General features: G+C 37.7%; 1 protein-coding gene across 1 annotated transcript; it reads left to right on the plus strand.

Moving 5' to 3' along the window:
• Window positions 1-232: 232 nt before the first annotated feature.
• Window positions 233-14,570, plus strand: LOC113069026 (liprin-beta-1-like). The gene is made up of 25 exons (XM_026242004.1): window positions 233-397; window positions 4,524-4,605; window positions 5,404-5,609; window positions 6,182-6,271; window positions 6,437-6,550; window positions 6,685-6,795; window positions 7,403-7,495; window positions 7,932-8,049; window positions 8,851-8,912; window positions 9,393-9,477; window positions 9,909-9,991; window positions 10,322-10,395; window positions 10,745-10,796; window positions 11,183-11,321; window positions 11,480-11,609; window positions 11,696-11,827; window positions 11,914-12,064; window positions 12,161-12,272; window positions 12,919-13,007; window positions 13,239-13,358; window positions 13,450-13,575; window positions 13,655-13,843; window positions 13,982-14,140; window positions 14,272-14,337; window positions 14,409-14,570. Exons 2-25 carry the CDS (start codon window positions 4,542-4,544, stop codon window positions 14,484-14,486), a joined length of 2,643 nt encoding a protein of 880 aa, XP_026097789.1. The 5' UTR covers window positions 233-397; window positions 4,524-4,541; the 3' UTR covers window positions 14,487-14,570.
• The last annotated feature ends 1,858 nt before the right edge of the window (window positions 14,571-16,428 follow it).

The following is a 16,428-nucleotide window of genomic DNA, read 5'->3' on the forward strand; positions in this document are numbered from 1 at the left end:
CCAATTACTTGGACGAAGCCCTCTTTTTTATTTTCTTCCACTAATTCTATTTCTGTGTAGGTATCATTTTATCGCATTGTTATCTGTCTTTAACAGAAAACTGAAGGCTCACGTATGTAAAAAATCTAAGTTTTTACTTATAGTCTTCTGTGGAGGTAATTGATGATGTTAGATAGTTTTGTGGTTGTGACTGGTCTAGCACGCGCATGCGCACTTGGGCGCAGAGTTCTCAACTTTAAGTCCGAAAGATACGCCGCTGCTCTCAGAGACGCGTTCAACTTCATTAGAAACATTAATATGAGAGACGCTCGGGAATATCTGTTGATTTTGGACACACGCGTCTGCTGAAGGAAGTTTATCATTTCGAATAACGATAGGACTCTCATTACATTAGAAGGTAAGCCATTTACGATAAACTGACTAAACAATAATAATGTGCTTCATCTGTGTCGCACCTGATGGTCGTTTAGCGTTTTAAGATGCGTAGAATTACGTTTCTATGGTTTTTTTTTATTATTTATTTTTGTCTTGTGTTCACTCATTCTTTGCCCTTTTTCATAACTACACTTTTATACACTTCAAAGATTTTAAATGAATGTAACATTTTAGGAATGTAGCCTATTTGTACAACATCCATACATGTTACGTTCAGATTAATTAGAGCTCTATGCTCTTTTAGGACATGAGCTACAGTAACTTTATTCCTTTTTTTAACTTGTTAATGTGTATTTTTGTTGGACAATATCACAGTTATTTTTTTGTGGATTTGTGGAAGCTGAATTTGCTTGTGGGTGTGACTTTTGGTTATGTGAATGAATAAATCTGAAGTTACTCATGAAGTTGGTCATTTTTTTTCACACAATAAAGTGAAAGGTCTGTCTTAACCTGGTGCTGTTAAGCCTATAAACCTGGAGCATGTAAGTATATCATGTGTTTACTGTAACTTCCAGGGTGGAACTGTGGCCTTTCACAGTGGGAAAAGGTCAGCTATGACATCAGGGCTTTTTTTTCCTTTAATTCTTCAATATAAGACCCTAAATTGCTCCCATGCAGGCTTGAAGTGTGTGTCAGATGTTTCCTATCTTGTCCTCCACATGTTTCCTTGTATTGATTTCAGCAAACCACAGACGAGCTACAAATTACAGAATCAAAGCATTAGCAATGCAGCCATTTGTTTTTGAAATTTTAATGATGTTTATGTAACTTTGATGTGATTGGGATAAAAGGAGAACTCTAGCAATCATAGGATGTTTTTAATCATGCAACATGTTTCATTTCTGCACTTTTGTAGTATGTTTAAAGTTTTGTACATTTTGGTGGATGGGTTTTTCGTCCCATTATAATTGTGATAATGCTAAATAATCCCAAAGTGAATAAGCAAACATTTTTGGATTGTGTCAGTTAAGGGCTCTACTGAAGGGTCTGTGGGCGTACGTTAGACATAAATGGTTGGGAAACACTGATGTATGGGGAGTGATGTGTCTCTGTTCTTTATCAGCTGACAGCTCACTCCTCTTTAAGAAGAATGGTGCTCAAATGCACTTTATCAAACCAGGTGATACAAAATATGCTTTTACTTTCATTCAGGAACTCAAAGCTATGCAAAAATTTCTGTGTTGAATTCTGAATTTGCACACTCCAGTATCCAGCTCAATGATTAGTAGCGGATAGGACTTTGCCACTAGGAGCTTGTTTTAATGCTGGAGGCCACATGTGTGTCACATCTGTGTGTTTGTATAGCGTATAGCTCAGTAGCACAATCCGTCTGAGGGATTGGGTGTATTTGGGACGAGGCTCAGCCTGGATAATGGCACGGGCAGTGGGTTGTTTTTCTTTCAGACTACCCCCACTCCATCCCCTATCTCCACATCTGGCCAACGTCAGAGTCTGAAAATAAACCAAAAAGACTTCTACCTTTGTACTGGTAGGCCTGTCTGGGAACCAAGCCAGCTAGTCACCACCGTCCCTCCCACAGTGCTTTGGTTAACAACCGTTTAAGGCAATCTGCAATCTGCTGATTAATTGTATATTTACTAGTAAAACAACTGAATTAATTTGCACAAGGGTTTGACAGGGCTTTGGCCTGAGGGCGGGCTGTACGATATCTATGTTTGGAGGAAGTGCTGATTGTGAAGGTATGTGAGAGGGAGCACACATCTGGAGGAGTTTTTCAGGAATCTGGGAGAAGGGGGAGGTTCGTGATGAAGCTGGTCATTTGGGTCATGGAGCGATTGGTGCATGGTACACACAGGGCCTCTGGCTGAGAGAAAATACAAGGCCAATTAAGTCAACCCGACTGCTTTTTCGCCTCTTTCCGTTTGGAAATGTAATTCCTCAGTCCATTTGCGACTGATTAAAATCTGTTGCGTTTACTACTGTTGGAAAGTATTGTTCAAAAGTGTACTTGGAGCCAAAGATCACTCGACACTATCACAAGGGGCTCGCTTTTATCCATGATTTTCCGTCCAGGCTTTTTGAAATGGAAAATCAAAATATCTGTGAAAAGAACCGATCAGAGCTGGCTCTCGTCAGAGTGGAGATATATATATATATATATATATATATATATATATATATATATAAAACCCTAAATTGCTCCCATGCAGGCTTGAAGTGTGTGTATACCCACACACATACAATCATATATGGTATGAAGGATCTGAGAGTCATATATTTTGTTTCTGACTTCATATTAAACGGTTCGAATATTGTATGAAGCATCTGAGAGTCATAATTGATATCTGATTTCATAATCTTAAACTGGTCAAATAACATCCCCAATGAACTCTTCTGAAGTAAGCAAATATTCACTCTCAGACTTTCTACTTGCACTATTTGGAGAAACTGCCAGATATCCAGGGCTTCCCCATAGGAAGTGATGCAGGCAGCTGACTAAATACAGCTCCTTTTCTCTCCAGGGATGTGGAGAATTATTTTTATTTTTTTTGCCAAAAGTAACTGGAAAAGCTGTGGATTTCAAGCTGGGCGAACCTCCACTTTGGCCAGTGTTTCTACAGGTGGTAATGGATCTGAATGTCAAATCCAGTCGATTGTAACTCATTTTAGCACTTTGATTCATCATTGAAGTTTCGGTGAGTATTTGGTTGATGTTTTGCGGTCAGCAGCTTGATTTGGTCATTGGGATCTAAAACAGCTTTTATTTGCTTGGAACAAGTGTTGTATACAAAGGATTCATTGACCCTACAAAATCTAATGTGCATAAACAAAACCTTGGTCTGCTCCTCTTGCTACATAAGAACTGTGAAGTGACATGGGCTGGCTTGCTCTTTCTGCGGTCCTCGTTGATCAGATAAGGTCATAATTGAAGGTTCATGTTAGAATGAGAATGTAGCTTGTGCTTTTTCTCTCAGGGTTGGTGGTAAATGGACAAACAAAGACCTCTGTGTTAGTTGTTGAGAGTTCCAGCTCTCTTGCAGTCTGTAAATAAGTAGGGTACCCCCCTGTTTTGGCTTGTAATTGTGACCAGTGTAGTCCTATAATTGTGATGGATCAATATGGTTTACTAGTTGTTTGTATTTTTTCACCTATTTTCCCTATTATATTTTTATATTGATATTTGTAGTTTGCATTAATGTAACTGAAATATTAAAAAGGTTGGATTTACTAATAACATATCTTGAAACCAATGTATGCTGTTTTCACATTCCTTGGATTACAAGTTAAATTATTCATAAAGTGAACATTTAATAGAATTTGAAACATTATTGTTAAATGTAAAAATACATTGTAAATCAAAACATTTTGTTTGCCCTTCATCCTACTTCAGTGTTATTTTTGTATTATTTCTTAATATTTGTAGAATATAAAGCAATATTTTGTATGGTTTTATTTCTAATTTCCCTTTTAGTATAATTTATCTTTTTGTTTTATATTTAGTAGGCTAAATTATTTTTATATTTAGCTCTGTTAAATCTTAGTTTCGTTGCTAAATTTGAATTTATTTCAGCTTTATTTGAATTCTGGAAAAATAGTTTAATAGTTTATTTTTAGTTGAGTTACACTGTCTTCGATACCTTAAAAGTAGTGATATGATTTTTTTGTAAACAAATTTGAGCAGCTGCTCATGCCTGTTTTGACGTGTTCATAAGTGAGGCATAGCTGTCTATTAGATCTAATTTGCCTTGCTAATGTAAATTAATTTTGAAATGGTAATTAAAAGATTCATTCAGGGATCCAACCTGGTGGGTGGAGAAGGCAATCTTCTGTCAAGCTGTAGGCCAGTGGCAGTAACAGACTGGACATGACTCTGATCTCCTGTGGGACTTTGTTTTGAAAGTCTGGAATTCCAAGCATTCCAACGCAAAGTGGAGAAAAATCCTGGGAGAATCATGCAATTATCCCACACATGAGTCCTCCCATTCTGCATGATTTGACAGAAACGCCTCATACTAGTGCCAGACAGGAGAGAGAACATCAAACATCAGATTTTTTTTTTTTTTTTTTTTTTTTTTTTTTTTTTTAAGCGTAATGTCCTTGTTTACCATTAAATGTTACATTTGCAGGTTTCAAGAAAGCTGATCATGATGTGTGATGCGAGTGACATGTTGGCAGCTGCTCTGGAGCAGATGGATGGCATCATCGCAGGTACAACCAAATCATGAAAAATACTATGTACAAAAAAAGATTCTTTCTCCTCTTTTCTTTCATTTGCAGCTTTACACAGTCATCAACAGTGTAGTCATTTATTAAAAGTAAAAGACACAAATTATTTGAAAGAATTTTTAGGGTCGATGCACGTATGTAAACTTGCAAGGAGAATAAATCTGCACTGTGAGTGTTTCTGCAGATTTGTGAGAACTGAGAGTATGCGCAGTGAGCGACATTACAAGGCTTTTCCACTATTTCAGCACTGATGAAATCTAATGCTTATTCAGTATGCGACCACAATATTGTCCATCTCTGGAAACATCAGGGCTGCATCAGAGAAAAGTGAATGTCTTCGCCTGAAGCAAGAGTGAATCTCTTGAAGGTTATGCTTTTCCATTCACTCTGTAATTATGGAAGTGGACGTCCCACTGTTTACATCATCTGACAGTAAGCCACCCGAGCACTGTGGTCACAGTCATCCGACCTGTGTTTGGTTTTGGAAAGTGCTGAAAGTAGCTACAGCAAAACAAAGCAGATTTAAAATGAATTTACACAAGAATTCAGTTTAAAATTAAATAATTTCAGTCATTTACTCACTCTCATTTTCTGTTTATTTTTAGGAAATACAACCTCACGGTCACACAGATAAAAAAAAAAAAGACACACATATAACAATAGAATTAGTCTATTCAGTTTGTGCACTATATAACAGTCTAATTAATTGTACATGGAACCCAGTAATTTTGACTCCTCCCCAAATTCTTTCACTGATCCTCATTCCTGCACTTGCCTCAGGTTCTAAGGCTATGAATTACACCAATGGCCTCTTTGATTGTCAGTCACCAACTTCACCATTCCTGGGCAGCCTTCGGGTGCTGCATCTCTTGGAGGACCTGAGGGGTGCATTGGACTTGATGGATCCTGAGGAAAAGGAGAGTCTGCGCACCCAGGTGTCCGAAACCACAGCTGAGGGTCTGATGGAGTGGCTACACAGCCGACTGGTGGGTTTTCATTAGACAACAATTGGTGGGCTTAAATTGGAAGCTTTCCATAAAGTTTATTTTAAAATAATATTAGCGTTTTTGGCTGAAGATTTTTAAGCTGTTTGATGCAAAAATTATTCTGGAGGAAAATACTATTGATTGTTTTCCTTTTAATATATTTATCTGTAAGTCTGACATAAGATTTTCTCCCTTTGCATTTTCCATCCTTAACTCTAGTCATGATTCTTCTGGATTAGAAACATTTAAACTCCCCATCCCCTTTTTCCATATTTAACCTAAAGCATGCTTGCTTTGTGAAATTTCCACTCCTGGAAACGTTCACATGCATCTCATATAGCAGAGTATCATCTGCACGAACCTCACATGACTCACTGATGGCAGCATGTGATTTTTCTTTTTCAGGTCCCACTGGCATTTGACTGAATATGGTCATTTCAGTTCATTTCACTGCATTTTGTTGCCACACCACACAACCAGTAAATCTGGTGTGTCTATTTGGAAATGTGTTTTCATGTATGTTTCATGTAGAATACAAATGCATGTAATAATTTGTTGATTTATGTTTTTAGACCAATGGCCATGGATCTCCAGCAGGGGATTTGGTTTACCAGGAGCGACTCTCTCGCTTGGAAAGTGACAAAGAATGTCTAGTGCTCCAGGTGAGTTGTCAAAATCAAGTCGAGAGGCTTTGTGGGATTTTCTTGTCAGATATGAAGTTGTGTGCCTCTGTTTTCCTATTATCTGTCAGTTTGAATGCAGCAATTGTAGTTTCTAAATGTCACACATCACACACAACTCAGTTAGTATCCACTCTGATCCCCCAGGTAAGTGTTCTGACAGACCAGGTGGAAGTTCAAGGAGAAAAAATAAAGGACCTAGACTCGAGCCTTGAGGAACACCAAATGAAACTGAATGCTACAGAAGAGTTACTACAGCAGGTGTGTGATCTCTTTTAAACGCTTATGTGCAATAACAGAAGTGCAAGGCATTTAAGACACGTTGTTGTAAGAGTGGTCAGTATTAAAGGAATAGATTTCCAAAAAATGAAAACGAATATGTAAATTGTGTGTAGGAACTGCTTAGCAGAAGTGCTTTAGAGATGGAGAAACTGGAACTACAGACCGAGGTATCAAGTCTCAAACTAAAGCTAGCTGCTACAGAGGGGGATTGCAGAGAAAGTGAGGTAAGGAGCACATGTTTGCACTATCAACACTGAGAAATTTCACAGGGCACAGAGTCCCACAAACCTAATAAATTACAGTCTCCAGTCATTAATCAGAACCTTAAAAGTGCTCTAAATGCAGAACAGAATTAACTGTACTGACAATTTAATGAAATTAAACCTGGCTATTATGGTTTGACCACCCTGTGGTTTCCATAGTGACATTCATTGCTGCTTAAGCCCCCAGCTTTATCCAGCAGAGGGTGAGAGCAAAACACAGAGTGCCAGAGCCATTTCCTGTTATAAAGCTTGTTTTGCCCCGTTTGAGTCCAGACTATACTGGACCCATTCAGCTTTCTCTCACTTGCATGAGCCTGAAAGGGAGTTTCACTTTCAGAAACCAGAAATCCACAGTGGACCAAAAGAATGGGCTAGGTTTCCTCTGTGTTAGATGAAAATATCGATTTAATTTTAGTATAAATTTAAGTTCTCAGTTTCAGTGTTTTTTCCACTTTGTAAGTGTGTTTGATGGCCTTCTCATCCAACAAAACTCAAAGCATTTAGCATTACAAGTCACAAAATTATTTTTGACTCTTTGACTTATAGATATCATGGTCTTTCTCCTTAGGGTTTTTATCAGGATGTAAAAGACATGCGCCTTCAGTTGACTTCTATGGAGGACGAGAGACAAGAGTATGAGAGAAGTCTTAACTCTACCAAAGTACGAGAGCCTCATGGTCAGGTCATAATTACACAACATAAGATTAACAGCAGTGAAGTGTTACAGCAAGCACTTGTATATGAATCACTGAGAAATCCTTGTAAAGTTCACCCCTAACCTTCACGACTAGCCACTGGAATGTGCCAAGCTAATGAACTTATCCACATGCTCAAAGCAGAACAAATTCAAATAGCTGAACAGATTCATGAAAAATCATGTCCCTTACTCCTAATTTTATTTTTATTTGTTTTGCATTTCTGCCACTCAGTTTGGTTTCTTGCATACCTTGAAATTACATTTCCCATTGTATTTTTGATAATGCTGTATTTTGCAGATAAGTAAATTTGATCTAAGTAAATTTGGGGTCGGCACATGGTGAGCTTATTTTTAGTTCTGGAATGTCCTGGGAGCATTAATTGTGGTTTTTATTGGTCAGGAGGAATTGATATCACTACAAAAGCAGTTGGAGGAGAGAGAACAGGCACTTAGAAGATTTCAGGACCAGGCCATGTCAGAAACCCCAAACACAGAACAGTCACAAAGCAGAGAGAAAGGTAACATATGAACATTCGGCTTTAGCAACAACATGCCAAAGTCAATTTGAAATGTAACTAGAGGAGATGCAAAATCAAATTTAAAATAATGTAATAATGTACAGGAAGGTGAAACAGGTGAATTATGCTTAAATGTGAAATTTGATCTAGTTTACTCTACTTTGTGATCTGTAAAAAATTAAATCATCAATGTTTTTATATATATATATATATATATATATATATATGTGTATGTATGTATGTATGTATATGTATATATGTGTTTTTGTATTTAACATCATTATTTACGCTGATTGGCATAAATATGGTGGATGAGTGGAAAACGTAACTGGTTGTAGACTTGGACTCTAAATCTAAAGGGAGTCTTGCACAGACACATTATGCAGCTATTAAATCCTCTCTTAAATGTATGACACAGGAACAAAAACATTTATGCGTTATAAAGGAGAAACTATCCCAGCACACTGTAAGCTCCAGAAAAACTGTTGGAATGTATGAGGAATATGAAGGTTTGTATTACACGTCTAGACATGCTTTTTGATTGATGGTGACCTGGTTTTGGCTGCAGACTCCCCTTCTCTTATAACTCCGATTTGCTAGATGTGCATGAATTGTCTCACAATATTTATTCTTGACTGCAAATCATCTCTACTTCCAAAATGACGAGTATGCAGTTTCTGGGGTGTTTATTTGAATGATTCCAGAGACATAAAAATGTATCAAAAGCCCCAGTCTTGTTCTGAAATGTTTAGCTGTTGTGTGCCATAAGATATTATTTCTGGAGTTGTTTTGTGTGTTCAGACATGGAGGTGCAGAGAATGAGGAGTGCTGTTGAGTCTTTGAAGGCAGCTAATGAAGAGAAGGTAAACAATACGATGTCCTGCTATTTTGTTGTGATGATCACATCAACCACCTACCAGCACACACATTATTTCACATACTTTGGTTTCTAATTAAACCATCTCCGTAATCTTTGCGTAAACAGTTTTTACATAGATTTATACATGTAGAATATATATAATGTAGACAGAACCAGTCAAAAGGATTTTTTATATGGTACTTTTATTCAGCAAGTGTGCATTAAATTTACCAAAAGCTTCCACAAATTTGATTTTAAATCAAAGTTATTTTGGTGTAAATGTACTATTTTACATATTTTACAATATTACTGTGTTTGTGTATATATTTAAATAAGAATAATAATATTTGTGTATATATAATATTACAAATAATATATGCATTTGTATTTTGTAAAAAGTATTTAAAACATTTTTTAGTTTAATTATTAATCTGTATTTCATATGATAATCAGTTTTACATAGTTTTAATCTGAATCGTTTTAGGATTTGAAGATAAAAGAGCTGCAGCAGTCTCTGATCCGTTTCAAGCGAGTGCAGGATATGGTGTCGTCTGTGCAGGCATCAAAAGGTGAGATGTCCTTGGCACATTTTTATGTCTTCAGTTTATTATTTCCTTTTGAGGAAAAAAAGAATGCTCATATTGCAAGGGCACGCTATAAACAATTAAAAACAATATCTCCTAGACACAAAATTGAAAGCTGTTGAAAAATCTCTGAGAATAGTATGTGAGCCTTTCTATTTCTATACATTCTGCTATAATATAAAACCACTGATCTTTAGCAGTTCTCTACATGTACAAGTAACTTGATTTCATTACTATTATGAACGACATGCATTGCTTAATCAGTACCACTTGTGTCTGTTTTTGTTTTTGTCTTTATGACATTAGGAAAAAGATTATTTTGATCCCAAGAATATTTCCCAAAAAGCTTTTGTCTGATTCCCAGTCTAATAGCTTGGCTGATTTATCCTGTCTTATGACTTATGCTGTTTTCCCAGACCAAACCAGGGATGAGGACACCAGAGAAGGGCTGTGTGACACCGAGATGGTCTCCACAGGAGGCACAGAGGAAACCGATGAAGTATGAAGGGTCTTACTCACTCACACACACACACATGGTTTATGTACACAGGATGTTCCTCAGACTTCCTTTTAGACCCCCTCCTTGCAGTATTTTCATTGTGATGGTCTGACAGAGAATAACAATTTAACCATAACCTTTTTGTTGACGGGGAACGTCTCTGTTGTTTTTCTTTGGGAGCAGCATCCTGTGATTTTTCAGGTCATTTCAGAGCGGTCACTGCCTGCTCTTGTCCTTTGAAATCTGACTCCTGAGGGAAAATAGTTTTCTCACTGCTGATCTCTTGCATACTCGCGTCCATCAGTGATATTGTTGTTGTGTCTCACACAGCCTCAGCTCATTCCATGTTCAGAGCTGCTCCCTGAAGTGACCACACACAAACCTGCAGCTGAGACCACCGACAGGTCTGTTTACTTACTGCAGACATTTATTTAAACCGTTCATACAAAAGATAAATTGACGTTCAAGTATTTTCCATGGTTGGGGAGCAAAGTTGAAATTGAAAAAATAGATCAAACTGACTATTATTTTCAGGCACTTTCCATGAACAGAGTACAAAATGGGCTTTAAAATGTAACATTGTTTTACGAAATTAAGGTAAACACAAGAATTGTAAAATTAATACATTTAATTTAAAAATTCATAATTTCTTCCATTATCAGGGATTTGTGGTTTTATAGCAAAATTTTATTACAATTTATAATTACATTATTAAAATTCTGATCGTTTTGATTTCTTCCTTATGCTTTTCAGTGTCTCTGAAGTAAAGCAGCCTGAAAGGTCTCGTTTGACAAGCAATAATGAGGTACCAACTTAATCTATATGAGAAATTATGAATTCGATATGTTAATAAGATCCTGTAAAAAGGTTCGAGATTCGCAAATGTAGGGTTCAGTCACCCCAAGTTGGTTAAAAACACAGCTTGAACACAGTAATGTTTTCATGTAAGCACAGTGGCTCCCCCTACAGCATTTCACACCACCCTTTACTAGTCATTGTACAATTAGATCAACCTGAGCTCTCTTTATAATAAAACAACATCATAGCTGCACTGGAAACATATAATTATAAATGATGCTAATAAAGTAGCATCTAATTTGTTTTTAATTAGAACTGTTAAGATCCAATCATTTGGCAAATCAAAAACTGAAATATCTTCAACCAAGAACTAATTTGCTTGTGATATTTTAGGATGAAGCCAGTAAAAATGGAGGCTCTCCATCCATCTCCCCGACTGAGAATTTTGGCTCTAAAAAAACACGTTCCTCTTTCGGACGTGGCTTTTTTAAGATCAGAGGCAACAAGATGTCAAGCACCGCTCCCAATCTGAGTGAGTGAGACCAAACACTTTCTGAAAAACATTTTGTATTTTAAAAACTGCTAAAGTTTGACCTTAATGAACATGAAGTATGCCTATTTCTTGGCAGTTTTGGAATCTTGGATGATTTATCCTATTAATGAATTATTGATTACATATTGGCTTGGCAGTTGAAGGAGAGCGTAAGGGGACTGAGCACTTGGATTTGGCCGGGTTGCAAACTCAGAAGCCGAAAGCATTAGAGACATACTCGCCCGAAGGAAAGAAGAAATCAAAGGGGATCATGAAGTTATTTGGAAGGTCTTTTTAATGTGTTTTAATATATTACTACTAAACTCCAGTGTCTATTAAAATGCAGATATTAACTATTATAATCCCTGCATCAGAATGAAGAGAAGTCAGTCCACCTCTGATGACCTGGACGATTCTCCCGAGTCAGCGTTTCGGAGAGGGGGAGTTCGAGCCACAGCGGGACCCAGACTGGGCTGGTCACGTGATATGCAGCGAAGCAATAACAAGTACATACAGTTTGTTTTTTAAGAGTTCTTTCGTTTTTTTTTTTTTCATGTACTTCAACATGTAATGTTGTAAATGTCACTGTCAGTGAGCTGGACAGCCCATTTTCACGCTGGAGTAAAGAGCAGGTGTGCGTTTGGCTGCAGAACCAGGGACTGGACTTGTATGTAAATCAAGCTCAGCAGTGCATCAGCTCTGGACAGACATTATTAAAGGCGTCTCCGCATGATTTGGAAAAGGTCACATTTTCAAATATGCATGCACATACTTTTATTTCTTAAGCTTTAAGGTTAGGTTATTCTGTGTGGTGTATGACATTTCTGTCTGTGCTTCAGGACATGGGCATCCGGCATCCTCTACACAGAAAGAAACTGCAGCTGGCTCTTCAGTCGCTGGGCTCCGAGGAGGAAGATGCCATGGGTAAACTGGACTACAACTGGGTTACTCGTAAGTAACAATCAGGGTTTTTTAACTAAATGAAACAAATTACAATTCTTTTCAATAATTACTCAACCTCATTTTGTTCTAAACCCGTAAGTCCTTGGATCCTCTTCGGAACACAGATTTAGATATTGTTGATCAAATCCAAGAGCTTTCTGACCCTGCATAGACAACAAGGTTCAAGTGCCAAAAAAGGTAGTAAAGATATTGTTCAAATGGACCATGTGACATGAGTGGTTCAACTGAGAGTCATGGTACTCTCCTGAACATGTGGCGAATACTCAATAAGAATAAGAAATTATTGAAACATTTTTTTTTTCTTTAGGCACAAAAAGTATTCCTGTATCTTCATAATATGACTGTTGAACCACTGAAGTCATATGGACTATTTTAACAATGCCCTTAATACATTTCAGGGCCTTAAACATGTAATTTGTTTTACTGTCTGTGCAGGGTCAGTAAACTCTCAGATTTCAGTGTTCCAAAGATGAACGAAGGTCTTGCGGGTTTGGAATGACACGTTTTCATTTTTAGGGTGTAATATCACTTTAAGCCAGACATCTGAATAAGGTTGATTACAAATGTTATTTGACCCATTAATACTTTATTACAAAGTCAGAGTACTGATATTATTATTGTAATTATCTCAAAGGATGGCTGGATGACATCGGCCTACCTCAGTATAAATCTCAGTTTGATGAGGGCAGAGTGGATGGGCGCATGCTTCACTATATGACTGTGGTAGGTGTCAATTACAATTTAAATATTACAATACCTTTTCTTTTATTTATATATATATATATATATATATACACACACACATACACACAAGCTAAAATTTTAGCAGCTATTATTATAGTCTTTAGAAATCATTGTAATGTTCTGATGGTGTCCAAGAAAAAAAAATGTTGGTACCAGTTTTTGCGGAAATGCAATACTAAAGTTTACTTTTTTTTTGATCTCATTGGTTAGGATGACCTGTTGGGACTGAAAGTGGGCAGTGTTCTTCACCATCTCAGTATTAAGAGAGCCATTCAGGTGCTACGCATCAACTGCTATGACCCCAGCTGCCTCCGTCGCCGACCAACGGAGGTAGCATACCCTGCTGTTATACCACCACACTAAGAGCCAGTCACTTTGAATATGACTTTGATTTTTGCTGTATTTTTTCCCCTTTGATTAGAATAATCCCACGCCAGCAGAAATCTGTCAATGGACCAATCACAGAGTGATGGAGTGGCTTCGTTCAGTGGATCTAGCGGAGTATGCACCCAACCTGAGAGGAAGTGGAGTCCACGGAGGCCTAATGGTATGTGCAATGGAGCAGAAGACATCAGTTTCTATTCAAGTTGTTTTTCTTATTTTTATTTTTTACCTGCGTTTCTCAGGTTTTAGAGCCTCGCTTCAATGTTGAGACAATGGCTCTGCTTCTTAACATCCCACCAAATAAAACTCTGTTGAGACGTCACCTTGCAACCAACTTCCATCTTCTGATTGGCTCAGAGGCACAAAGGCTGAAGCAGGAGCATCTTGAAAACCCAGATTACACTGTCCTGACAGCTACAGCCAAAGTCAAGGCAAGTAACTGTGTGTAAGGTTGCCTCTGGGTCTCTGAATGTCACTTATATTTGGAATATAACTAAACAGCTGTTTATTAACTTAACACTATGCTGATAACATTTTACCTGTTCTTTACCATTCTCTCCTCCTTTTAGCCAAGACGTCTGTCATTTGGAAGTTTCGGGACATTGAGACGGAAGCGACAGGAGGAGATGGAAGAGTATGTTTGCCCCATGGATGTGCAGATGCCTAAGAGCAGTAGTTTCAATAAAGGCCTTTGCGTTTACGAGGACAGCTTGGATCAGCTGGAGCAGGTATGGACAATTCCACTGACTAGGATGCAATGGAGCTAAAATTGTGAATCATATTTAATTGCTAGTTTTTAATAAGTTTTCTGGTCATAGTTGGATGTAATTGTTAGATTGTTTAAATGATGGTGTGGCAGATGGAGGACTCTGAAGGAACCGTGCAACAGATTGGCGCATTCTCGGAAGGAATCAACAACCTGACTGTAAGAAAACCACACAATATTCCAGCTGTACTGTATCCTGTTCTTACCTCAGTACCTCATGTGTTCTCCAGAGCATGCTAAAAGAGGAGGAGTTCTTCATGGAAGCATCGTCCCGTTCACCTGAAACCAGCACCATAGATGACAACTAAGAATGTTTGAACTTGACTAAGTCTGTAGCTGTGAAAGTTACTGTGATTTCAGTATGAAAGCAATAAGCTCAGCTCACAGTGAAACTCAAAATGATTACACAGTACATGCCATAGAATATTAATTCAGTTAAATGCTATTTATTCGTTTAGGATCTACAGTAACTGAAACAGTATTTTTTAAGTGTTTGCACCAAGCTAAAAAACCAAAGACGACAAATCAAAATGGCAGTTAGTTCTTAATGATTTTAATTGTCTTTTATACTAGGCTATATATTCTTATGTGACCGTTCACTGCATGTTTTCACCCTTTTCTAGTTGGACGTTTACATGATTTTATTGGGCAGGGAAAATTTATATTTTTGCCTGCAAAAACTTGATATTGTTATACTATAACCATATCAGTGAATACCATGTACTATGTACTGTTTTATGCATGTAAGTCAAAGAAATTCCATTAAAAACTATTTTTTTTTTCTGAATCCAATCTTTTTAAAAGTTTTTTAGACAATGCATATGTTTGCCTTGGATCTTTTCATATGGGAGATTATCATCTATGAGTCTATATAAAATAAAAAAAAGTCTAATGCAGTCTTTCCATATGAAAGGCAGAAAACTTTGAAAAACAAAAGTTTCAGGCTAAGTGGCGTAAGGTTTTACATGTGGAGCTTTGTTAACATGAAAAGCTGTAACAAGCTGCCATGTCTGGGCTAGTACAGAAAAATGTGAAAATGTCAAACTTGTTTTTAGTCTTCGATCAGTTCTCCAAACCACTTGTCCTGTGTAGAGTTACCTGGGGGAAACATCGTTGCACAAAAAAAGTAGGAACCAGATGCTTTCATTGACTTTTTAAGCTAATGTTCAACCTTTAAGATACATTCACGCTCTACACGTTGTCACAAGTGTCATGTTGTCAGCCAGCAAATGGAAAACTGCACTTCAGTTTCTACAGTTCCAGCAGGCTTAGAGCAGAGGTCTGCACGAGCTTTAAACTGAAACTCGAACCCGCCAAGCCCGTGATCGTCTGACCCGACCCGAGCGAAACCCGAAATCTTTTTTTTTTTGTTTGTTTGTTTTTTTTTGTTTTTTTTTCGGGGAGCCTAAAATAACGAGGAGACTAACAACGTGTAGTGAACGGTAAAACAGTTTGCACTACAATCCAGTGTGTTCCTAATTAAGATAATACATTAAAATAATGTAAGACACACTTTCAATATCAAGCTGCAAAACAAACAGATTTGTACAGCTAAAAATAGCTGGACACAGACTAGACCGGAAACCAGACCCATGTAATCATTGACAGTAAACGAATGTAATTTACAAATGGCCACGCCCATTTTTACAACAACAAAACAAAGTTTTGCTGAAATCACATGACTTGACCAGTCTGTCACGTGTTCCAAAATCATTGATTCAAACAAAAGACAAAAGATCCGAAGCTAAACGAATCATTTTCACTAAACACGTTAACAATATTTTAGAAAAATTGTGGCAAGCGTGGTGCTGCTGCTTTGCAAGTTACCCATCTTGTGTTGGTAGTGGTGTATACCACAGTTGCCTTGCCGATTGCGAAACGTGATTGGTAAACAGTTTGCCAGATTATACCAAGACCATTCAAACTGGCTCATTTACTAAATGTCTGTCATTTACTCTGGCCGGCAGCCATATCACCCTGGAGCCCAAGACCGGTTGCCCACTGAAGCTAAGCAGGGCTGAGCCTGGTCAGTACCTGGATGGGAGACCTCCTGAGAAAACTAGGTTGCTGCTGGAAGAGGTGCTAGTGAGGCCAGCAGGGGGTGCTCACCCTGTGGTCTGTGTGGGTCCTAGCGCCCCAGTGTAGTGATGGGGACACTATACTGTCAACATGCACCGTCCTTCGGATGAGATGTTAAACTGAGGTCCTGACTCTCTGTGGTCATTAAAATCCCAGGATGTCTTTCGGAAA

This window comes from Carassius auratus, unplaced genomic scaffold (assembly GCF_003368295.1).
Source record: "Carassius auratus strain Wakin unplaced genomic scaffold, ASM336829v1 scaf_tig00000492, whole genome shotgun sequence".
Lineage (NCBI taxonomy): Eukaryota > Metazoa > Chordata > Actinopteri > Cypriniformes > Cyprinidae > Carassius > Carassius auratus.